This window comes from Coccinella septempunctata, chromosome 7 (assembly GCF_907165205.1).
Source record: "Coccinella septempunctata chromosome 7, icCocSept1.1, whole genome shotgun sequence".
NCBI lineage: Eukaryota > Metazoa > Arthropoda > Insecta > Coleoptera > Coccinellidae > Coccinella > Coccinella septempunctata.
The window spans coordinates 7213794-7239285 of NC_058195.1; the positions used below are offsets into that span (position 1 = coordinate 7213794).

The 25492-nt window shown below is 36.1% G+C and overlaps 2 protein-coding genes across 3 annotated transcripts; one reads left to right on the forward strand and one right to left on the reverse strand.

Annotated features, from left to right (window-relative positions):
- The first annotated feature begins 2871 nt into the window (after window positions 1–2871).
- Window positions 2872–14329, forward strand: LOC123317071 (sialin-like). 2 transcript variants are annotated; one of them, XM_044903432.1, is made up of 7 exons: window positions 2872–3099; window positions 8919–9151; window positions 10046–10288; window positions 10947–11252; window positions 13144–13423; window positions 13480–13721; window positions 13774–14329. In XM_044903432.1, the coding sequence occupies exons 1-7, from the start codon at window positions 3093–3095 to the stop codon at window positions 13981–13983; spliced, it is 1521 nt and encodes a 506-aa protein (XP_044759367.1). In that variant the 5' UTR covers window positions 2872–3092; the 3' UTR covers window positions 13984–14329. The 2 variants fall into 2 exon arrangements, with proteins under 2 accessions (XP_044759367.1, XP_044759366.1); XM_044903431.1 differs by lacking the exon at window positions 2872–3099 and adding an exon at window positions 8445–8543.
- Window positions 14330–14417: 88 nt separating this feature from the next.
- On the reverse strand, window positions 14418–20047 carry LOC123317070 (GPI inositol-deacylase). The gene is made up of 16 exons (XM_044903429.1): window positions 19835–20047; window positions 19534–19675; window positions 19231–19454; window positions 18931–19176; window positions 18679–18852; window positions 18364–18623; window positions 17924–18077; window positions 17600–17865; window positions 17426–17539; window positions 17155–17373; window positions 16908–17093; window positions 16691–16853; window positions 16471–16639; window positions 16139–16409; window positions 15987–16088; window positions 14418–15512 (listed from the first exon to the last, which is right to left on the reverse strand). Exons 1-16 carry the CDS (start codon window positions 19973–19975, stop codon window positions 15293–15295), a joined length of 3051 nt encoding a protein of 1016 aa, XP_044759364.1. The 5' UTR covers window positions 19976–20047; the 3' UTR covers window positions 14418–15292.
- Window positions 20048–25492: the final 5445 nt, after the last annotated feature.

Genomic DNA, 25492 nt, shown 5'->3' on the forward strand with positions numbered 1-25492 from the left:
GATGATGATGAAGTTGGGAGGCGGCGCTACAAGGGTTTCGCAGTTTGGGATCATGGCTTTACAGACATTTATGATCCCATTCCGTCTACTGAGGACTCATTTTATTACTCCATTCCTCAGATTCGTTAGGCGAACTCGCAAGTTGATCGTGTCATCTCCTTATGTTGCTATTTAATTCATCAATAAACCAAGATTCCAAATAATTAACCTTGGTCTTGATTTGTTTTTGGTCATTCATCATTTCCATTTTTTGCTGAATGACATTATTTCCATATTTTCTATGAGTATCGATGATGATGAACCACAGACACTTTGTAGCCACTGAAAAAAAGAGTGTCATCTATTTATTTTTTCTATGCTCAGTGTTCATAGAAACCATTTCTCGAGTTGTTGTCTCAGAACCAAAGATTATAGAGCACTCTATATCTTTGCTTAGAACCATAATTTTCAATTTATTTTGTAGATCTGTGGCAAAAAGTATACTTCGATTCGATTAGTTTTATATTGATATTGGCTTAACGATGATATTGATATTCAGACAATCTTTATAAAAGACATATTTCAGAAAAATGGCGAACTTCACGAAATATCCCATGAAGCTAATGTTTCACCTGAAGAAATAATGGGTTAAAAACGTTTTTCCTTCCAATATGAAAACATAACGTTTATCGACTGCATTAATGAATTTTTTCTAATTATGCACAAACGTCCTAGAATTTTTATCAGCCAAAATGGTTAACAATGAAAGTTTCATGCGTAAATGGCAGCGTTCGACGAAAAAAATAATGACCCATTAAAACATTCTTTCGTTAATTTACCGCAATCCATTTACGCCATGGACGTTTCAAGTGCGCACAAAACGACAGCGTAAAGAAATAAAATACCATTATTACTATTTGGGTATTACAGAATATCATACTATTGTTGTACGCTTTCATTGTTATTTAATATGATTATCGGCTTATTTGGACGTCAAGTTTTTGATGCCGCCACACGTAGGTATCGTTTTTAATGGGACGTTTGCGCCATGTGCGTAGGAAGCTTAATGCAGTCCATTGGTGGAGGTATTACCTACTCATAAAGGTGTTTTACTTTGGAGTCGGAACAAAGTGTAACTGAAACTTTTCAGCTTCATCGAAAGCTATCGTGTATAAATCGATTAAATTTGGTTCGAGGATAATCCAAAGAATATTCACCTAGCGTTCAATCCCAATCGAGATAGTTCGAAGGTTGAAAATGGAGGATTGCCTAAAACAGAAAAACATCGAACTGTCGGATCTAGACTGAAATGAAACTGAAGATATGTATTGATCCAAAGATTCCAAACATAATAAATTTGACACCATCATTTCCACTCAATTCATTATTGAGTAACGAAAAAAATGGATTTTCACATTTATTAATTATTGAGCTTTAAGGTCACCCATCGACACTAGCTAGTATAATAAAACTAGATGAGGCGGTCATTGTAAAAAATAATAAGAAGATGTTGAATAAAATGAGAAAACTTAGGAATCCGAAGAAAATTTTCAAAATGTGGAATATTTTTACAGTGCACTCTACTGTCAACTTACGGGACCAATATCTTTCATCCATCCACACCAGGAGGAGTTCTATCAATGATTCTCGTAAAGTTGCTATAAGAGAGTATAGATGTCAGGGTACTGCGGAATTCAAGGAAAGATCGGACAAAATTTGGATTGCTTTCAAATCGTTACCGGTAAATTTAAAATTAATGTTTAAACTCAATCAATCTAGAGAAATTATAAAAAACATGGCACCCTTATTTACTCAAACGTGGACATTTTTGAGAAAATAAATTTGGTGGATGCGCTACAAGTTGAATTCTTGTGAATTATCCGTCGGCATGGGAAACGTTGTTAAATTTCAACAGTTTGGAAGGATTCAAATGCTCAAGACTTTAAAAGAGAATCCTCTTCTATTGGAAACATAAACTTTGAAGTCTTAGAACTAGGAAACTATGCCTCATCGGCAAATAATTGTTTTTGCTATTTATCAGGAATATCAGTCTGCATATGCCCGTTAATTTTTCGCCTCGAATTACGAATCAGCCTGTATATGCAGCCGTTCAATTTCGCTAGCCGGGATTTCATATAATATTTGCTAGGTTACAATAAAGAAAAAAACTACTTTTGACTTCACCTTCCATTGACCCAATGTCCCCGAAAGTTTTGGAAATTGAGTGAAATAATCTTCATGATTCCAGAGCGGTAGATAGAAGTTAATAGAGAAATTAGGAAAGATGTGGTGTAAGTACTGCACTGCCCTGATCTCTAGAATCCGTTTATACTAAAATTTAAGCTAAGGTTGATTTATAATAGTGATATAAGAATTGACATAAAAAGGAAATTGAAATGATTTCATGCTCACAATAGAATTGTTTTTACTGCACTAATATTTGATTTCGATTTTCTATTAGTGTTACGGCAATGAAAAGTTTGCTATTTGTTTAACACAATCCACATGGTATGAGAACGTTAGTTCTATACTGATCAACTTTATCACTTCAGTAATCACTTCTGAAATTTCAGGAATTTCTTCACTCTTTGTTTGGGAAATAAGGAAAATGGATTGAACACCTAGTTTTGATCCTTATATTTTTATAGGTAGAGTACAGCAGTCGTTATATGTAAATGATCTCTCATTTATTCTCAAAAATCATCTGCCATCATTTGAATGGAACATTTTAAGGCTCACCCGCAGTATTCATTTGATATGATGAAAAAATGTCCGCCTTTTTACATGTTTCAGCTCTTTTAAACCATGTTCATTTGTTAAGAATATAAAGCGGAAAATCTCAATTGATTTGGATGTACTAAGCTAACTGAAACAATTTCAAGAAGTCAAACTCATCAAACACCAGAGTTGCGTGACCACGATTTATGTTGATCAGTGTATAATGAACGATCTCATCAAAAAGTGGGGAGCGTAGCAGACAGGTTGGGATTTCTTCGTCTCTCTTCGAAATTGGCGAAATTGGATCAGTCATTTCGTACCACCTGTATGGTACTAGATCGGTGGATAAACATATAGGGGAATAGTGAAGTGCAGTTTTTCTCGAAATATTCACGATGTTTTGTAAGTCGCATTTTTCGTATATCCGACTGGAGACCAAACTAAGATTGTATATTAATATTCAAAATTTTGGGGACAGGCATTTTCCCAAAATGCAAAATAGCGTATTTCAACCATCGCCTATAAACCATTTCAACTAAAGCCATTTGGTATTCAGTATCCTGATATAAAACATAGAAGCAATATACCTTTCAAAATTCATGAAATCTACTTCAATAGTTCTCTTGTTTCATCTTTATCGTTCAAACATTAAAATCAGTCCATTGATTACAAAAAATTATTAGGATATGAAATTTTCCCAGTCAATGTAGCAAATGTACCGTTTGAATCATTAATAAAATATTCAAAAACCAGTTGCAACTCATGCTTCACCTTTTAATCGTGAATATAAACAAGTTTGATTCCTCTCACAATACCTAAGAAGCAAATCTGTGCAAACCAATTGCCAAAACTCAAGTTCTGAAAGACATGAAAAATAGTTTTAGTCTCTCTCTAGGTATCCAACAGACAAAAAAGTTCAGGGCATGCCATTTGAAAAAATAGACTCATTGACATTTTTTCAAAGGTCATTTTCGAAAAATTCCAGTGTCTTTTGGACCACCTATTGAGTGATCCGAAAAACTGAAGATAACTTTTCAGGAATTCATTACAGAAATTATACATTCATTTCGAACCACCCTATACATCCAAAATTTCTAAGAGATCGAGCACTGACGATTCAACCTGTATATCGCCGAAAATCATCCTAATATTTGCAGAGGTGAATAGAAAACAAACGGTTTGAAATTTTCAAAATATTTAGAAACATCCTCAACAACAGTTTCTTTGATTTCCAACCCTAATTTCGAACAGAGCTACCAATGAGGTATTTTCTTGTTATGCATTCCTTTCACCAGAATAATTTTTGCTGCGAAATTAATATAGTGAAGTACAATCTGTAGGTCGTCGAATCAGTCGAATGAAATTTAGAAAGAAAAACATCCAAACATTTGTCCACATCGTAGTAAGTACTTTTTCTGGAGATGAGAAAAGCTTGCTTTCACTAGTTTCTATCAAATATCTTCTGGCAGTCTGAAATAATTCATAAAAAAGGATGAAATCCGCTGAGTATTATTTCATAATGGTAAAACTAATAGGCAATTTGAGTTATAAATCATGTTTCAATACAACAAGCTTTCTTCATGGTGGTGTTAATATTATCTTTCCTCTCTATCGAACTTTTCTTTATAGGTGTTAAACTTTAACGACTCCACTCATATCTATTGACAATTTTATTGAAATAATACCAGCTAACCATTTCCTGATAAGACTAATTCTCAATAAATCAATCATAAAAATTATCGAATACCGTAATGAACTTTCGATAGAAATTTCAACATTAATAAAGGTTATTTGCCAAAATATCATTCAAGACCAACGATAAGTGTTGAAACAAACACCTTCTTTGCAATTTTATGACTGCTTTGGGGAAATTGCTGAAACGTAAACTGAAAAAATAATCATGCAACAACAGGTTGTAAGGTGAATTTTCATTTGATTCATGTTCAATAGTCTGCAGTTAAAAAAGGCACTCAAACTCATTGCAATAGCGAAAAATACTCTACACGATTTAATAGGCGAGTTACACATTCTGCTTGCCTGATGATAATTGATGAAAAACTCAATTACAGATTCAATATTACGTGATTCAAATTAATACGTGGAAAAATTCTAATATTAACATCGGACGTGATGGGAAATGCGAGCAGTGCCAGCGGGGGTTATTATCTTCAAACGGAAATAAAAACAGCATGTTCTGGTATTCCACGATTTATATTGCCACAATTGGCAGTAGAGGTGGAATTCCCATAAAAAATTCCACTCATTTTTATCAAAACAAACTATTCGTCTTATAACGAGGCGGATTGTGGGTAGAGATCCGGTCACTTGTCCTCCTAGACCGCCCGATTTGAATCCATCAGATTTTTACTTTTGAAGCTTTCGAAAATGATAGGGAGGAACAGTGGGAATTCAAAGCATGCTCATTTTGGTATAATATCAACCTACGGATTGTAAACGGAGTAAATAGTTATTATTTTTCGTCATTCTCATCGAATACTTAGTGAAATCAAATGTTCAAATAATCATGGTGTTGTTTCGTTGATAGAAATCAATGGTTATGTCAGTTATGTAAATGAGCCACTTTCAAATACTTTTCAAAAGGAGGTCAATAACACCAAGCCATTTTCGCATATACACTCAGTGACATTAAAAGCGCACCACTCAGGAGGAATGAAGTATTTCTTCAAGTTTTCGACAATGTACTAGCCAGCTACTTTTATTATAGGGAGGATGTTTGAACTTATTTACCTATTTTATGCGTTTTGTGGTTAAAAAAATACACTTTAGGAGTTTTTGAACATGCCTTCTTCGTAAGATGGTACCTGATCAATTAGATAATAAGAAATTAATTTTTTGAGTTACTTGAGTTGACATGTTTATACAGGCTGAGTCTTTGACTCGTACAAATATTCAACAGTAGATTCTTGAGGTCAAAAGAAACACTTTTTTCCTTTACCATTTTTTCCGAATCAGCTCGGTTTGAAAGATACAGGCTGTTGAAAAATGTTAGTTTTAGTTCTATCCTCCAAAAACGGTTTTATCGAATGAAATGAATTTCTCAATATAGTTTTTTACTTATTTGATTAATCTTTTCCGATCACAAGATATCACCCACGTCTTCCAGTTTTTTCATCAGACCATTACGTACCATAAAAATACCAAAAATTCAATGAACCCAACTTTTGAAACTATATTGGACACTATCTGAGGTGAATTTGAACGTTTCGTAAATTGAAAGTATTCTTCATATTTTCTCGTATAATGCGTAGTTTTCGAGTAATTTGATGTGCAAAAATTTAAAAAGTATCTATGAAATTTGAAGAATTGGGTACTTGGGCTAAATTCAACTCTGTTTAAAAGATCCACAGACGTGTAGTGTCACAAAGTTAGCTAGTTATTCTGGAGGTAATTTTGTTTTTCCAGAGGCCTAATAGTACATTATGAAAACTTAAAATAGCTATATCTTTTTATCAGGGCCGAATTGGAAAAAATCGTATAGTAAAAAAGGGTTCCTTTTGACTTCAAGAAACTACTGTTAAAATATATGTAATGAACTAGAGACCAGCCTAATGTCACTGAGTGTATGGTGTCAAATCGAAATGATGCACCCAACTCAAGCGAAATACAAAAATAATGTCCTTTATATTCCTTGAATGATCTGCGATATACATGAGAGATAAAAGGTCAAAGTTTCCATATTTATTGCACCTGTTCAGAATAGAGACAATGGTACAGGGGTCTTCGGAAAATTAAAATTCCATCGTAATTAGCCTGAAGATGTTCAAGGTTCGCACGTAATAAATCGAGGTTTCAGTGTCACTTCCGATAAATGTGACCGTGTGTCTCCGGGCGATGACGTTCGAAGGGCGAAACGTGGAGGAGCACAGCCTTGAGTTGGTTTCTGCAGGTTTAGCAAGAGTTAATGAACTCTGCACTGACTCCGGCGATGTGCAATCGGAGATAAGTGCATACCCGTATCTTGCCGCTGCATTGAGATAGAAATTCGTCCTCTTTCTTAGGCAGTTTTGATTTCAAGAAAAAACATCTCTTTTTTCATTCACCTGAAGATGTTATTAAGAAAACGAAACACACGTATGGTGCAAGAGGATAAAATAAGGGTAAACTCCGCTCTTATTAGAGCTCATCAGTACCCCATAACTCAAAGATGCACAGATTCTCTGTAATTTCTGTGTAACCATGTCCACCAGATGAAGCAGAGGATACTTTGTTGGAAGTCAGCACCAGCATCGAACTATCTATGTGCCACCTGGCGTTCAAATCCCCAAATAGTTAAAATAAGGAGTAAATTCACCATTTTTTTTTAAACTAGGGATGTTGAATTTTCCGAAACAATAATCTAATGGAGCATATTATTTCATCCGGTGAATAACAATGTGTTTTTCTGAGGAAGTGGGTGGGCCATAACAAAATTAATTTCCCATTATTCCGGAGGTAATAATGGTATGAATCGATGGATCAACAACGGAGAAAATTATGTTTAAAAAAGCGAAAAAACCGAATTCATCGTCGAGATATTATCATGTCTGTTCGATATTGATTACATTACTACACAAAAAAAAACGAAAAATAATCGTATGATGACGACCTTCACTAACATTATGTGATTTTGTTTGTGATGAATATCATTATGTAATTACAGAATAATTTATTGGACAAAACTCGTGGACATTGATATCTGGAAAATAAAAATATTGCTTTATCCTTTAAATTGAATATCTGGTAATCAGAAAGAAAGCTCAGGTATAGTTTCATTGATTGAATCTACAATCGCATAGATTCAATTTCAAAAATTTCTTATTTATCCTACGGATGTCCGATTTTTATTCATAAGAATATGTTTATCTGTAGATATCTGTCCAATCTATTCGAATGATACCCAAAAATTGCAGCATTTTCAATAGGTTTTCAAATATGAAAACAGTGCTTTTTTAGTCAACTATATTGTAAGTATTTATTGCTTTTTTAAATAAAAAAATATAGACAGACAGACTAGTTCTGTGATGCTTTTATGGTTACCCCTTTGATCCAAAGATATTACATGTAATTTCTTTGCTTTGATCTTACATTGACAGTTGAAGAAACTTCTGCTGCATTTCTGTAAACCAATGAGAGTGCTTTGTATGTGTGACGTAACTGACCTGTTTTAGCGTGGCAAATTTCAAATTTATTTCAACTTCCAGATAAAAAATACACGCTTCTTCGTTAAATTGGGCGATTCTGTCATTGTGATCACAAAAGCTGCAGAATTAATTAAAATGATATCAAAATGATCCTGAATATATAATAGAAAGATTTCCTTCGTAACAAAACCCAATTTCATGAACATACGATTCTTTCAATACAGTGTTTTTCAACCTATTTCAACACAGGACCCCCCATAGTAGAAAAAATATTTTGCGATCCCCTCAACACTCATTTTTTTTTTAATCACCTAGTATTTGTGCGAATTGACATTTTCATTAATTGCACAAATGAAAAGTAAGAAGAGAAATCGCTTATATTTGGAAATTGGAAAACGAATTAATTGTGACAGTAGCAAAAATTGATTTTTCCGAACTTTACTGATTTTTTCAGTGGGGCGATTCTTTTGACATCCAAAAGAAAGTTCGCGACCCCCTAGGCTTAGGGGGTCGCGACCCACAGGTTGAAAAATACTGCTTTAATACATGCATAGCGTATCGAGAATTCTTTCGCAATTTCTTCAACCGGTGTCACTTATTGTTAACTACCAGTGGCCGAGGTCTGGAAATCGAGAACTTTCTATTAATGTTTTGCTGTTCAATATTGTGCGTGCATTACGATGTTTTTGCATACTTTGAAAGACGGTATGTAGTAGCTTTTTCATCATACCATTCTGACAACCCTATCGTGAAATGTCGATTCAGATTATCGAAATTTTATAATGTAAAATATCGTTCATTACACGTTGAGAAAGGCTTTTTCTGTGCTTGCACGAGTTCCTGTGTGAGGCAAGCCAGAAAAAGCTTACTTTTTGGACTGGTAATGAAATACATATACTATACAAATTTTTTTCCTTCAAAAGTCACAAAATCATTGCATAAAATCCATTACAGGCGAAATGCATTCCTGATTTTGTTCAAAATATATTTCTCTTCTTGAATTTTTCCGTATCTGCGAACATTATAGAAAAAAAATTTCTGCATCTCTAATCACTCAATTAATTGAATTCATTTTCGCAGGTGTCATTCCCCAAAGGGCTGTCCTTGCCCTCATGCTGTTCACAGCGTGCGCCATATCGTACATGTTGAGGGTGAACCTGTCCATCAACATAATAGCGATGGTTAAGGAACCAAAGACGCATAACACCACTTTCGTACCAACCTGTATAGCGAAATCCGTGACGAACGTCACTATTGAAGAGGTTTCGGAAGAAAAATTCGAAAAATTGACGATGGGAAGCGATAGTGAAGGGGTAAGTTCCTGCACATGGATTTGGTGAATTATTTCAATTTTATTTGGTATTGAGCACCAAGCGACAAGCGTTTTTTTCAGAAATACATATTTATGAAAACAAATACAAGCAGAGTGGGCGAAACATTCATTTTTTAATGGCCCACTCTGTATATATGTCACTTTATGGATGGATGGATACGAATGGAGTACATGCCACATTACATTCAATTTCAAGTGGTTAAATTTCGTTCAGAGGTGTTGAAGTAACTAATCAACGATTATTCCACCATAACATTTCCAAATCTTCAACAATAAATAATAAATTCCCTGTAAATAGATATATATGGCACCAGATTCGCAAGGAACAAATTCGATAAGAAATTCATTAAAAATAACGATATCTCTAGAACGCACTAATTGGAATTTGTAGGTGTAGCTGTATCGTGGAAAAGCGAAAACAATGCCTAATTAATTTGGATTCGAGCCGTTGAAGACTGATAATTTCCTAGTTCTAGCGATTAACAACTCCTACAATGGGAGGATATTCAATAATACTGCGAGTGTGTAAAGCTGTTTGTCTTAAAAAAAAATTGAATGCAAGAAAACAGATAATTTCCGATAAAAGCCTTCCATTCCGCAGTTGACATTGACATTTAAGGTTATGTTAGGTGGCAACGAAGAAAATAAATCAATTTCATCATTTCTAGATTTTAAAAGAATCCACGTTTAAGTGGTTTATTACAAGCTCTTTCAAAATAAGAAGGGAATTCAGAACATTCATTTATAATATAACAGAAAGCGAACGAAGGGTACAGGCACGTACTTGCCCAAAGATTAATCTTGAAACTCTAATTGCTCAAGCCAATAATGAGCTGAAGGATAAAAAAAATCAAATACCTCATCAATATTCTAGGACGATGGTTATCAGCGATATGACTGGGATTCTCAAACTCAGGGACTTCTGATCGGGGCCTATTTCTGGGGCCAAATTATCTCATGCGCCCCTGGTGGACTTGTGGCAGAAAGATTCGGTGCTACCAAAACAGTCTTCATCTCCACAATCTTAGCCGCCCTATGCACTTTCTTCATACCTTTAGCTGCGATGGTAGATTGGACCGTTGTATGGTTGCTGAGATTCATAACAGGAATTATGGGTGTGAGTAAATTATATTTTCTCTTGAACACGTTGGTTGTGATAGAAGTTTTGGGTACATATACCTGATGGTGAATTTGTACAAGTGTAATACCAATTCGAAAAATAACGGACGTCCTATTATATTTTAAAGTCACTCAGTATCTTCGATTTCACTGTAAGGCCAAACCAGTGATGTTCATTGTTCATAAAATAGATCAAATAGTACAAGATTCAATCGGTACGCCCACTGTAAATTGTATTTATGTTAGAAAAATTGAACCATAAGACAAATTCGCGTTTGTAGGTACAGATGGATAATTAAAGCCGAAGATAATAACATTAAACAATACACAATTATTTTGCCATTTTTGCTACACTCACTGAATGAGTGAAAATTGCCTCAGAGCATCTTCGAAATAAAATTTCAAAGTCAATTTAATATTAATCGATGGATGTTATGGTATACTATTAATTTTGCATTTGGGTTTCCCCGCGTGTTATAATTATACTGGTAATGATTTGAAGATTCCCATTTCCAATTATCAGATCACTGAACATCATTCCCATAATAATAGGATTTAGTGTTTAGGCTGTGAAAAATATTAGCAGGTACGCGAAAAAGAAATTGAAATACCAATGGCAAAACGTGCATTTCTGCATATTATTATTCACCTTTCAGGGCGTCATCTACCCATCCCTGCATTGTCTCATTTCAAGATGGGCTCCGCCAGTAGAAAAAGGAAAGTTTATAGGAGCACTACTCGGAGGCAGTTTGGGGACAGTCCTCACCTGGCCTCTACTCGGTATGGTCATTGAGAAATGGGGATGGCCCACATCTTTCTTCGTACCGGCTGTCGTAGCCGTTCTTTGGAGTGGATTATGGTTTTACGTGGTCTCAGACTCCCCACAGGAAAATCGAGGTATCAGCGAGGCTGAGCGTTCTTACATCGAGAACAGTTTGAAGGGCTTAGGCAACGTAGACAAGGTAAGTGATAAGTGATACACGACAGAGACGATTAACGAGGTTCGAAGGGTCATTGCTGGAGCTGTGGTGGGGCAGGTAGGTTCGGAAGGGCACTTTGTGTTCCTCAGGGTAGTTACCTCTGCAAATACCATTCATCATCATTGCTCTATCCCGTTAAGGGAATAAATCTACAGAAAGACATAAAAAAGAACAGACGCCTAGTGAGTGGTACTCATTAGGGCTAATTGCGACTGTGTGCCCTCCTGTGACTGAAGAGACCCAACCGTGATCTACAGATCCTTCCATACTCCGGGCATGGATAGTCACCAACTAGAAATGGCCGCCGCTGTATTCTTCTCGAGTCTCCATTATAACTGTGCACCAAAGATCTCCACTGTGATCTGTCTAACGCTAGTTGTTCCAGGTTATGATTGGCATTAACTGATTTTTTTTAAACCGCTTATACTGGCCTCCTGGTTTCCGGGCTCCCTCTGTTCATTCTTGTGTCTTGCATCCTCAAAATGTGGCCGCTCCATCTGAGTCGGGCCCTCGTTACTTGAGTCGCAATTGTTGTACAACTCGCGCGTTGCAAGACTTCTGCGTTCGAAACTTTGTGGAACCATCTGATGTGCATTATCTGTCTTTAATGGCGTTGTTGCCTTTGTTCAAGCTGTTTGATATGTCGCCTGTAGGGCGTCCAGATTTCGCTTCCGTAAAGAAGTGTTGGGAGGACGACTGCTTTGTAAACAGCTGTCTTGGTCTTCAGATTGAGGTCGTGATTTGGAAACACTCTGTCCTTTGGCTTCCAGAATGCCCGTGTTGCCGAATTGATACGGTTGTGTATTTCCGTGTCTAGGTTAGCCCTAGTATTTATGAAGCTTCCCAAGTATTTGAACTGCTCGACCTATAGTTTCATTCTCCAGGCTGATATGTGTTTGAAGGCTTTCTGGCGGACTTACCAGGGTTTTGGTTTTGTCGATATTGAGTCTAAGGCCTAAAGCTTCGTATACATGTTTAAAGGTATCCAGCATTATCTGTAGATCCTCTGGGCTGCTAGCGATAAGTGTGCAGTCGTCTGCATATTGAAGTTCCGAGATAAACTTTGAACGGGTTTTTGCTCTGAGGCGCTTCAGGTTAAATAGGTCTCAATCAAATCTGAATCTTATTCCAACACCTCTTACAGGCATACTCATGTCAGCAATTATCGAGACAGCTATGGCGAAAATATTGAACAGTAAAGGCGCTAACACGCAGCCTTGTTTTATTCCAGAGTTGGTTAAGAAATGGTCGGTTGTAGAGCCATTATGCTGTATTCTAGCGGTGTTGTTGGTATGAAAGCTTTTACACACTGCTAAAAAATTTTCGTGTACTCCAAGGCGTCCCATGATTTTCCAAAGCGTTCTCCGATTCACCGAGTCGAAGGCCTTACTTAAATCGATGTAGGCTGTATAGATCCTTCGAAGCTTTGGCTCGCCCACTTGAGTAAACAAAAAGTATACGACGAGGGCACAGACAACCGAGAAAGGTATAAACAGTCGAAAATGTGCATGCTATTCGGGGAAGCCTTCCTATAGCTTGAATTAGAAAAACTTCGTGTAGAACAGGATTTGAGTGACATCTGGATCCAGCAGGATGGGGCTACAGCCCACACAGCTCGAATTGTTACAGGTGTTTTGAGACAGATTTTCGCAGGGTGGCCGTTTTTCCCAAACTTGCATTCCTTATAGCCCTTCGAACCTCGTCGATATAAATTTTAGTCCGAAGCGTTTAGTACGTCTATCGATTTGTCAGAAAGCTTAGCGAAAATATTTGGAATAGGCAGTATTATCTGTAGAAATAAATTTGTAAATTCTGCTGAATGTTTCATTTAATTAATCGGAAACGTTACAATATATTCATTTGACAATTTCAGGTCATACCTCCATACTTCCAAATTTTCACCTCCATACCGGTCTGGGCTTTCATAATAGCCCATTTCGGAAACGCATGGGGGCTGTTCTTCCTCATGACCTCAGGTCCCAAATACATGTCTTCGGTGTTGGGCTTCAAGCTCCACAGTTCTGGATTCCTCTCGGCCTTACCATACCTAGCGAGGATGTTGTTCGGTTTCTTCTTCGGCTTCATCGGCGACCTGATACAGAAGAACAAGTGGATGGAGACGACCACCATGAGGAAGTCTTTCATCACATGCTGTAAGTTATCGAGTGGAGTGGTAGAAGACAGCTCGTTCAAAATGACAATTTTTCAGCTCATATTATACCGGGATCGCTGCTTTTCCTCCTAACTGCGGCGGAATGCGACGTGATCTGGACCATAACCTTGATAACCTTCTCCCTGGGGGTCAACGGCGCCTCTTCGATCACCAACCTGGCCAACTCCCAGGATTTGGCTCCGGCTTTTGCGGGCAGCCTGTACGGCATAGCGAACACCGTGGGGGGTACCACAGGGTTCATTTCGCCGGCCATCGTCGGTTACTACACCAAGGACCACGTGAGTATATTCTACACGCAATGTGATATTTTCGCTAATTCTTTTCTTGTAGAACGGCATCGATCAATGGCGTAAGATTTTCTACATCGGCGGAGCTGTCTACATCGTTTCAGGACTGACGTTCTGCATTTTCGGCAGTGGCGAGAATCAGCACTTCACAGTCGATCAGAAACCAGCTAATCCGGAGAAAGGACAGAAGACCGGCATCGAGAACAACGCCTTCGAAAGCGATGATAATAAGAACAATACGACGCAAATTTAAACGAATTAGTCGTTTGATCAATATTAATTGATGATCAAATATGCAACTATTAGATAATTAGAATTGATATATCTAGCAGTATTCTACCAAAGACTGATCGAAAGTGATACAACACTTCCCATGTGATTATTTCTTTTATATGCAAGGATGACTTCATAGATTTCAGTTTGTAAATAACTTAACAATGATTTTATGAAAGTATTATTTCAACATTCCAGATGTACATAATCTTGTTGGAATTTTATAATATTAAACTATATAATTTCTTTCTTGGAGTTGCCCTCCATTCAATGTTGAACAATTTGGAAAATCTCCAAGATAAACTCTAATATAATGCTTGTTTGAAGCCCCTACTATTCTTCTCCTTGAAAATTCATTCCCCGCCAAAATTATAATAAATACCGAGAAAAAAACTAGTTCTGAAAAAATTCGTCTTCATCACTTTGTCTTTTATTTGTACAACTGTGCACATCAGTAAGTATGGATACAGTTTTATCACAAGAAGGTAACTGTTTATAAATATGTCATTCAACTTTCATTCACCTTCATACAATATTCGCATCAATTTAAAAAAACACGATATTTTGAACTCCTACGATAAAATTATTTAAAATAAAAAAAAACACACATTTCGAAGAGCGCGTGAACGAAAGTATAGTAGCTAAAATCTAACCAAAGAATGATAATCTATACGAAGAAGATATTTCTTCAGCAAAAATAATTAGTCAGAAAGTAGAACCAAAAAAATGGTTTGTAAAATTAATTCGAATTTTGCCAACAGAAGTCCAATTTTATTTTGATATTAACTTTACTTCAGTCTCAGTTCTTCATTTGATCAAAAGGTAATCTCAAAAAAACATTCCTATACTAGTCCAACATGTTGGAGAATTGTTCGATATTGCTGTCATGAGTTGCGGAACAATCCCAATGATTTTGTATCATTTAATCTCGATACAATATGAAATAGTAAAATAAATAGGAAAAAACGTCTCCAAATGCAGAAACGCACTTCAAAAAGAAGAAAAACTAGAAAAATTCTTCCCTTGACGACTTTTTCATGATTTCTTCGTCCGAAAACTTTAAAACTTCAAAGAAATATCACAAGTACCTAATGATCCTAGGTAAAAAATTCAAAATAGTAAATATACTCACATTTTCACTTCTAAACGACTTAAGGGACAAGTGCCAAAGGCCTAAATCCCTTAGTTGATTCAGAACTCAATTATATAAAACTATTAAATAATCATCTACTACTTTCTTTCATCTTCGAAACTACTGAGATCTCTACTCCTAAGATATAAATTACTGTTCATTCTAGTTTTGTTTTGATATTTTCATATTTGATACGGTCCTCATCTTCAGACTGGTTCGAGTCATCAGGTAAAACTGGAGCAAATATTTGATGAGCAACTACAACAATTACAGTTGCAGAAAGGAGATAATTGAGCCTATAAATATAAATTGGTGCGTAAATCAAGCCAATCACAGCGATGGCATTGATTATATAGCTCACTTCTTTGTACCAAATCCTAGAAAAAAACGACATCTAGATAGTTAAAATATAAATGATCCGGGAAATTAAACTAACTTTAGTTACAAAAACTAATACCACTGCAGAGTAAACTAAATGAAAGAAATCTACCTGTTTGAGCATCTTCAGAAATGAAATCTACTGAAGAAATATCGATTTAAAATTGCATGCCCACAAAAACTTTTTGGAAAAATTTGAATAAATCAAACGCGGTTTTTGAAAAACCGTTTTTCCGATTCCCACCAAAATCAATGAGCACCGTTCATAGGAGTAATACAGCCGAAATTGAGGTAGTTAGCTTCAAAATTGCGTGGCCACAACAAAGATTATGGCTCTTGAGCGCTGTCTTTCTTATGCATGCCTTTCTTATGCATTAATGCAATATTATTTTCCAAACTGCTACATTAAAAAGACGAAACTGCAAACTATTTATGACCTAAACGTCCCTGTTTTGAATAATAACGTTACTTACTTTTTTGTGTTGGGCATTTCGAACTGCCACAATGCTAAAGTGCACAAACTCAGTAGAAAACCCGGTAAAAACGAAGGATCAGGTTCCAGTGACGAGCTGAAACTGAACAAACATTTTTATACCGTAGTAGTAAAAAAATTCGATTGTCTTACTGGTAGTTCCTGGCCCATGTGAGAACTGATGGGGTGTTTATAATGGTCGTTAACACCCAAATCAAAAACATGACACCGTGAAACGATATTGAGCTTGGGGGAGAGAATTTAACTACATTTTTATCCGCGTCATTTTCTCCCACATGACCAATAGTTTCAGTCACTTCATCTTTTTCATCTATTCGATTTGTTGTAGAATTTTCCGAAGTATCTCCACTAGATTCGTCCGCATCGTTATTCGAAGATATAGAACAGATTTTTTTTGATATGTCTTAAAAAAAAGGTTCATCCTCATGGTTAAATCATTTTAAAAAAGGCACAGACACACTTACCTTCGGTTTTTGAGCACTGATCTCCACATTCAATCGGTTTGTCCCTCATTTCATCCTTCTGTTTTTCTTCAGTCGATTTACTTTTCCCCTTCATCCTAAACTTCAAAATGAAGCCTTTTATGAGCGAAAAAATGGTAGCCTCGATGAAGTCTTGGGACATTTGAGTCAACTGCAAGAACATTTTCTAATATCTGAGTCGTTGTGAAATTTAACAATTTACCTTCAGAAAATAGAAGATGGTACCCAAACCTAAAGCCAAGCCTCCACAAGTTTTGAAACTGATGAATATTATGGCAACCGAGACGATGTAAGGTACCTTTTGTAACGCTGATATCATATATTCCGACCAAATTATGGTGAAGGGCACAGTTTTGATCAAAAACCTACAAATCAACTTATTATTTAGATGTTGAGTTATTGAATTTGTTCAAACTTACTTGAGTATGAATTTATGTATAGTCGATTCGCAAAACGTTATCCAAACGGTGATAATAGAAGCAAACAGCCATATTATACCAATACTTATTAAGTACATAACATAAGGTAACAGAAAGAAGTCTGTACCCTCTTCTTTCAAGTCATACCCTTTATTAAAGGGTAAAATTTTAGAGAGCACAGTAGAACTGAAATATCAGCAGATAATTTTTTCTGATCAAAAAATTCACTTGTCACCATTTATATTACCTTAGGGCAGCACTTCCAAGTTTAGCTAAACCAAGTACATAATACGGTTTAGTTCCTGTCTTCAGAGCTTCGAAAAATGATGTACACCCTTTTTTGCTGCCCAGACTTTGTAGCTGAGTCTTTAAAATGAGCAGAACCGCAGTAGCTATATTGACGATTAAAAGGGGAGAGTAAAATCGAGCTAATTGATTAAGGGTGCCTTTCACAGATCGTTGAATACTGAAAGCAGAGTATGAAAAAACGGAAAAAAATTCAACTTGACATAACCTACCTGATTTCATACCTACAAGTAGGGTCAAGTGTAAATCTCAAAAATGCTGGTTTTTCAGTAAAATTCGGCTTTGAATTATAGAGTCGGACATGAAAAGGACTCTTATCCACATCCCTGTAAATTGCATTAATGATTTGAACAATGTCAAGAAGAAAAAAGGAAAGGCGAACTTACGTGAAATGTTTATGGTTATTTTCGTTACTCCAAGGCACTACGAGCGTAACTGTGGCATGATGAGCTTCTTTGGCGCATTTAATTGGTTTCAGATACAAATAAAAGGATTGTATCACATGTGATAAGTCAGGTAAAGTGATTTCGTATCTTAGAGCATTTTCTGCTGTTTCTTGGATCACAGTTTTCCTCCACAAATTCGACCAACTTGGAAGCTTCAATTCCATTCTCCTCTCTTCAGAATTGTGAATGTCAACGTGGAACACTAGCTGAGGAATTAAAACTTTCAAGTGGAGAAAACAGAAAATCAACGACTGAAACACTCACAGGTTCTTGGGTAGGTGCAACTTTGAAAATAACATGTGTGAATTCATCAGAATAATTCTTCCTGATATCCTGCAAATTTATAGTGAGCGATCTTCTTTTGTATCTTGCCGATGGATCTATTGTTGAAAGATGGGTCAGATGTATTCCATTCTCACTGAGAAATAATATCCGATTTATTTATCCAGTATGAAATACCTCAAATATGAAGTAAAATTCATGTGTGTGAAGTTGGCCTATTCAGCACAACCTTAGAACAATTCAACACAAACGCAGAGCAATTCAGCACAAATCTAGCACAAACCTAACATAATTCAGCAGAAACCTAGAACAATTACAGCAAACCTAGCACAAAACGCTGGGCCAACTCTACATCCATAATTTAAAAACCAGATACACAATCTCAAAATTTTTCAGCCAGTCATAAAAGATTAACTCCTCACCATATTTTATATGTTTTCCTCGGAATATAAGCCCTACATGCATACACCCAATCCACAGTTTCCAAATTTAGAGCAACTAATGTTAATATTTCGTGTTTTGGATCATTAACTATCCGTATCATATACCAATGTAGCTTCTTTGTTCCTTTCAAAAACCTCACACTATACTGTCTGGGCAACTGTTCGATCCACTCCGCATCTGCTTCTAAATCTACTTGATTATAGTACCTCTCTCTCAATTTAGCCTTGGTCCCACTATGCTGAAATATTATTGTTACAATTGTAAAAGGAAACCATGGAAATTTTCATATATACTTGTAATAAATGGTGTTCGAATATTCTCCTCCGATAATCACTTGATTCAGAAATCTGTCTCTTCACTGGGTCTACGCTATCAAAAAGACTCCTTGTAAGAGAAAGAACTGTCTGTTTACACCATAAAATCTGTTTATGGTCTGAAGGAGCCCAAGATAAAGGAATATGTGTAGTCTGTAATAAAAAAATGGAGAAAACAGCTACTTATTGCCGATATATTGTAATAATATATATTTTGTGATTTGAACTTACGACAGCATATATACTATTGTTATCCTTAGAATCTGTCAAGGTGGTAGGTACTAACAAATCACTAAAACCTCCAGCTAAATTGACAAAGGTGATATCAGATCTTATAGGATCTGAAACATGTTCATAAAAGGAACTGATGTATTCATCAAGGATTATAGGAGATCTTTTATGAGGTGATGCTAGGGTTATCACAATTTGAACAGGGCTAGATGCCATTTGGGCGAGTTTTCTAGCAATCACTCCTCCCTAAAATAATATAATATAGAATAATATGACTCAAAATCAAAACAGATGGATAACCATTGAGTGTCCAATGAGCACAACAGCTTTAGGTGGAAACCTCTGATTTTTGTACAATTTCAATATAAAATGTAATGACTGGTTAGTATATTCCAACTGATCATTTAAAAAACCTCCGCTGAGACCTGACAGTTCTTCATTCATATCAATAGTAAAGTAGTCAAAGTGGTATGGCAATCTTTTATTCACAGATTTCCTTAAAGCTACACTGGCTAAGGATCTAACTGTAAAAAACATTAATCTTAAAGTAAAATTTTTCAATGCCCTATCATAAAACACATTACAATACTATCCTGTCTTTACCTTGTTTATGTGACCCTGCATTTCCTGGAATGAAAAGTACAGGTATGCCCCAAAATTTTGGGGTGCTCCCATGGGGTGGACCCTCATCATAATAATATAAACCATACTTGGGAAATTTCTTGTCAAAGTTGTTCGAAATTCTCTGTAAAACAAAATGAACTTGGCTATTTTGTACATCACAATTGCAAAAACATGATTGACGGATATTTTAAGCTTAACCTTGGGACGATATAAGTTAGTCTAAATTAAAAGCAAGCGAATAAAAATAAATCACATAATTTTTTCAATTAATTTGACTCACCACATACTGTGGAAGTTCGAACATATATGTCATGTCGCATTTATCCTTTTCATTATCTGCAAAGAATGAAAGCAACCCAATAAAATAAGCAGCGGTCGAAATCAAACACAAAATAATAAAGCCATTTATTGATGCAACCATCACTAAAATCTTGTCCCTTTTCACCGGTTCACCGTCATTTCCAATTTGTTTTCGAATTCTGACACAATCTGTCACTTGGGTAGGATGACAGATGAAACATCCAAGCTACTTCGCTTTACACCTACGAACACAGAGCATCAAATATATCTACGAATTTCGCTTTGAGTTAAGCCGAGATTACACTAGTAAAGACATACGTCCATTAAGATTTGATGATCCATCAAAATTTAAAACTGTTATTTTTGAAGGGATAAATGGAGAATTAAATTTTAACGGACTTTCGTGCAAACTGGACAATAGACAACCTATATAATTAAAGAGTGTACTAATCTACAGCCTACCTCCGATTTTTCGCCCTGTAGACAAGAAAATACATAAATACAATAAAATAAGTATTGTCCTGCCGTTGTTAGGATAATGTAGGATTAGAAAGAGAAAATACAGTTATTTACATAGCAAAAATCACTTGTAATTGTCTGAATAACTGATATAGCTAACCGTTTAGTTCTATCTCGTATTAAAGGCATATGCGCTCATTAATCAGAACTTCATATATTATGGAAAAGACTGTTGGGTTCATAGGTAGTGGTTTCATGGATCACATATAATCAAGCTTAGATAATGTACAGGCTCTTCAAATCTTAACAACCGATCATCGTTCTCGTTGTTAATCTTTATATTAAATTCATGACTCTGAGATCAATTATGAAAAAATCGCTCATGAACCCGTATCTTCCATAACAAATTAGATATTCTTGGTTCTCCATCATGAAATACAGACACCCAATTTTGAGGTATACTATTGTCTTTCTTCATATAGCAGGGCTGAACCCTATGAAGACTACCTTTTTTTCCGTGTTGAGAGCAATATGGAACGTATCGATGTGCGCTATTTTGTTGGTCTTGGTTTTATTGGAACTTTCCCTTAATTTCCAAGGATTTCATTCATTTACGAGATCCATAGGACTTTTACCTGCTGTTATATTGGTAAATATTGGAGAGATTTACATGCTGGGAGTCTCAACTCCAGAGGTTCTCCCACACAGAACATATACAATCCTACATGTTCCCTTAGCTATTGGTTTTCTTTTATCTATTTTTTTTCGTTCACTTAAATTTGAAGTTGAAAAAAATATACATAGTTATTAATGAGTGTTGATCTCTAATTGAAATTTTTGTTCAAGGTTTTCGTGAAAATAGTTTTTCTGTCCCTACACAAGAAGGAATTAAGGGTAATGATACACAAAACACAAAAAAACCTTTCGGATTTCTATCTGCACTCTATAAACGCTATTGGAGAGGAAAACATGAACCAGGTGTATACGTTTTTCAAATTCTACGTTTGGGGAGTGGCAACCTATATTTTGCAGATAAGCGTACAGACCGTTTACACAAAGACACCACCTATTTTGACCTATAACGAGCAAAAAATGAGTGGCAACTATTGGATATTCGTGTATTTTGTAAATCAGAACTTTTTGGTATTTGCCTCTTTGTCGTTTCACGGCTACAATTGGTTGTTTTTATTCTTCGTCACTTATATTGTCTCCGAGATGAAAATGCTCAATGCTGCTCTGAGAGAGATGTTCAACGACATCGATTCTGAAGATTTCAAGATTTTGGTGGATCACCACAATCATATCCTGAGGTATTCGCTTGATTGATATCATTTACTCGACGGCAAAATTGTAGTTCACATTTTCCTATGAGCCTTTACGTCAACTCAACAAGAATATATTTATGGTTTGAGTGAATTATTGAGGGTCTTAAAATTTATGTTTCAGTTGTGTAAAAGAGTTGAACAGCAACTATTCTCCGATACTTCTATTAGAGCACACCCTGAATTTTCTTTCACTATGCTTCTCATTATTCTGCATGAACATGGATGGGTTTGAGTGAAAAATACTCAAGATTATTCACTAGAATTAATTCTTTTCTATTTTAGATTTCCTCCCGACAGGGAGCATATAATGAGTTACGGTATTTTTGCTGCCCTTTTCATGGTGAATTTGTTTTTGTACAATTACGCAGGAGATGTCCTCACGTCAGAGGTCAGTGAATAGTGGCAATGTGTTTTCAATCTTTAAATTCATTTTATGAAGCTAAGAACAACAAAAGAGTTACTTTCCTAACAAGTGAGAAAAGTGGTACTTGTCCGCACGAAACTGCTGTTGCCCGGGCAAGTAGTTGAGTGCGGACAAGACACTATCACTCTATAATCTTTGGTTTTGAAGACAGGTAACTTTTTTTTTTCTTCGAAGTTTTCTTCAGAAAGTGTACCCTCCAAATTTTACACCAAGTATTCAATTCAAACAAAAGGGTTAACAAGGTTTAATATTGATTGAATATGGACCAAAATTCAACGCTTGAACCGTAGATTTCGGTGCTAAAAGTGCAACAAAACTCCTTTATGATTTTTTTCTTTTAGTGTGAAAAAGTTTCAACTACATTTTTCTATAAAGTAATGGAGAAACCCTTGAATAAAAATACCGAATTCGTGAGCTTCATGATGGTCGGAAGAGGGCAAAAGAAAAGCAATATAAGAATTGGTAGCTTCTGGGATTCGAACATGGAAACATTTCACCTGGTGGATAAAAAAATTTCTTGTTATTCAGAACATAATAATATTGTTTTCAGGCAATGAGGCAATGTTTTTCATTTTTAACGTTCATGCAAGCTTTGAGAGATAGGGGTCGTAAACCATAGATTTTTGAAGCTACTTTCACGATTCACAGGGATGAGATGGACAGACAATTAACAAGAATCTGATGCATCCGAATTGAAAATCAGTGTATAATATACACTGATCCATCATATCATTATCATATCATTATCGCGCTTTTCTAGAATAGTGTCTGAAAATTGCTTTAACTCCACACTCTGTTTCAATTTCAATGATTCACCATCCACGTCAACCATTTTTTAATAAGAAAGCAGTTATATACACATTCATATGCAAATAAATATATAATAATCAGTATGAAATATAGATTGTGGTTTGTCCATGTTTGTTAGCTAATACTTTCTCAACTCTGCTTATTTTTTGGAGTTTTTAGCATCGTGAAAGAAAATATTGCAGTTCAGGGATGAAAGGGAAATTAGAACAATCACCGAGCTTATATACACTGCGCAAAAAAATTAACGCACATTCTGAAAATCTCAATTTTAATGAAAGTTAACTCTACATTGACTTTATAACTTATTTTTTATGTTCTCTCGGGAAGGTTTTGAACGAAACAAGACACATTAAATGGAAGAAAAATTCAGGATTTCACCGAATCTTATGTGAAAGAACAGAAATGAACAATTTTCAAAATACTGAAATGCTGATATAAGTGATTTAATACTTGGTATTTCCACCCCTTGCGTTAATTACAGCTCGGCAACGACGGTTCATACTCAAAATGAGTGATATTAAAATGTTCTGATCTAATCCTTCCCAGATTTCTCCGAGTTGGATTCCTAAGTCATTAAGAGTAGCTGGATGATTTTCTGAACTTCTCAGCCTTCTATTGAGGTTGTCCCAAACCTGCTCAATCGGATTGAGATCTGGACTTCTTGCTGGCCATTCCATTCGAGAGACTTCAACCCCTTCAAGGTACTCCTGAACGATGCGCGCACGATGGGGGTCTGGCATCATCGTCCATAAATATGAAATTTTCACCAATGTATGGGGCAAATGGCACTACATGCTCTTCAAGAATGTTCCTTATATACTTATCAGCATTCATAGCTCCATTATCAACGAACTAGGTCTGTGCGAGCAGTAAAAGATAGTCCACCCCATACCATAATCGATCCTCCCCTGAAACCAGTAGTATTCAGGAAATTGCACTGAGCATATCTTTCATGTGGACGTCTGTATACAAGGGAACGTTGAACACAATGGTAGAGGCAGAATCTAGACTCATCTGTGAAGAGAACTCTTTCCCAATCGGCCTCTTCCCAATGGATATGCTCTCTCGCAAAATCCAAACGCGCCCTTCGATGGGCTGGTTTAAGAGCTCGGCCTCTTGCCGCGACACGAGGCCTTAAATCATATTCTCTGAGGCGATTTATTATTGTCTGAGTGCTAATTCGCACCTCATGAGTTTGCTCAAGCTGAATTTGAAGGAGGCGAGCGGTTGCAAACCGTTGTCTCAACGAAGAAATTCTCAAGTAACGTTCTTGAATGGCAGTTGTTACTCGTGGTCTACTCTGTACTGGTCTTCGGACATTCATACCTGTCTCCCTGAATCGCAGCAACATTCTGGACACACTTGTATGGGAAACTCCAAACCTTTCTGCAATTCTTGTGTATGTCTACCCTTCTTCTCGCAAAACTACCGCTTGGGCACATTCCTCTTGGGTCAAATTGTCTGTTTCGCGTTGCATAGCGATCGAGTGTAGAAAATCAAACGAAAGAAAAACTATTGATCACTAGAATTGATCGAGAACAACTGATTTTAGAATTCAAAATCTGATAATATCATCTTTCTTTATTCCTGCTGGGAAAAAACATCTGTATTGAAGAAAACCGTTGAAAGTGGATAACATATGCATGCATTATTCTGATTAAAATAATTATCATTGAGAACACCTTCAGTTGTAGAATAAATTTGTGCGTTAATTTTTTTTGCGCAGTGTAGAATTTAAAGCACTGCTCTCGGGGAATCCAATTTATTCAGGAGGATGAGAATAAGCGTCAGCAAACAAATCAAAATACTTCTGCCCCCAGCTAACGGGATTAGGATTCGGTGGAAACAAATGGCTCAAAATTAATCTCAAGTTGTGATTCCAGTGGCGTCCCATCACTTTTTTCACGTTTTATATATGAACCGTACGCTTTTTGAAATATTCTGGATACGTTTTTGCCGACGCCCCAGTTTTCTCCCTTAAATCCATCTCGAATTGTTGGAGAAGGTAACAGTATATTTTTCAAATTCTGGAGCGTTAGGATGTACAATTCGCGGTTCCTGACAATCTTATTCATTTCGATCTTCGCTCAATCAGAGACAACCTTGTCTCTGGCTCAATATAAAACTTCAACAATCGATAAAATATTGGAATCGCTACATAAAGTCCTGAATTATTCACTTCGAAATCCCGATTCTATCGCCTTATCTGGCATTTTCGGAGTAGTGCGTGCCAGAGGTATAAATAATGTAAAGCACGAAAGTGAGTATATTTAATACATTCCTTCCAGCCTTAATCGCAGATGTTTCACCAATAAAAAACGGATCAACGTCCATTTTTCACCACTTGGAAAAGAATTGTGACGATATCTTGAAACTGAGTGGGAAAATTTTGGAGCCATACAATGATTGGGGTAAAAAATTGAAATGTGTTGAAATGAATGAGAGATAAACTTATTTCAGTGAGAAATATATCGGACCACGTTCTTTGGACCTCGAGGATCTCGTATAAAAGTCTCCATAATCAATGTTTTCCACTGAACAAAAACGAAACACTCAATTTGGTGGATGAATTGAGTAACGAAGCCGAAACAGCCTGTATAACACCAGAGATGTTTGAGTT

Excerpts from the sequence above, each read along its gene's own strand:
- LOC123317071 (XM_044903431.1), top strand. The coding sequence starts at position 8,519 with ATGTTTTTGCATACTTTGAAAGACG. Across the intron at positions 11,253-13,143 it reads GCTTAGGCAACGTAGACAAG|GTCATACCTCCATACTTCCA; the intron begins GTAAGTGATAAG and ends TGACAATTTCAG. Across the intron at positions 13,424-13,479 it reads GAAGTCTTTCATCACATGCT|CTCATATTATACCGGGATCG; the intron begins GTAAGTTATCGA and ends ACAATTTTTCAG.
- LOC123317070 (XM_044903429.1), bottom strand. The coding sequence starts at position 19,975 with ATGGTTGCATCAATAAATGGCTTTATTATTTTGTGTTTGATTTCGACC. Across the intron at positions 18,624-18,678 it reads TCGAACACCATTTATTACAA|CATAGTGGGACCAAGGCTAA; the intron begins GTATATATGAAA and ends ATAATATTTCAG. Across the intron at positions 17,866-17,923 it reads TTGCACCTACCCAAGAACCT|CTAGTGTTCCACGTTGACAT; the intron begins GTGAGTGTTTCA and ends TTAATTCCTCAG.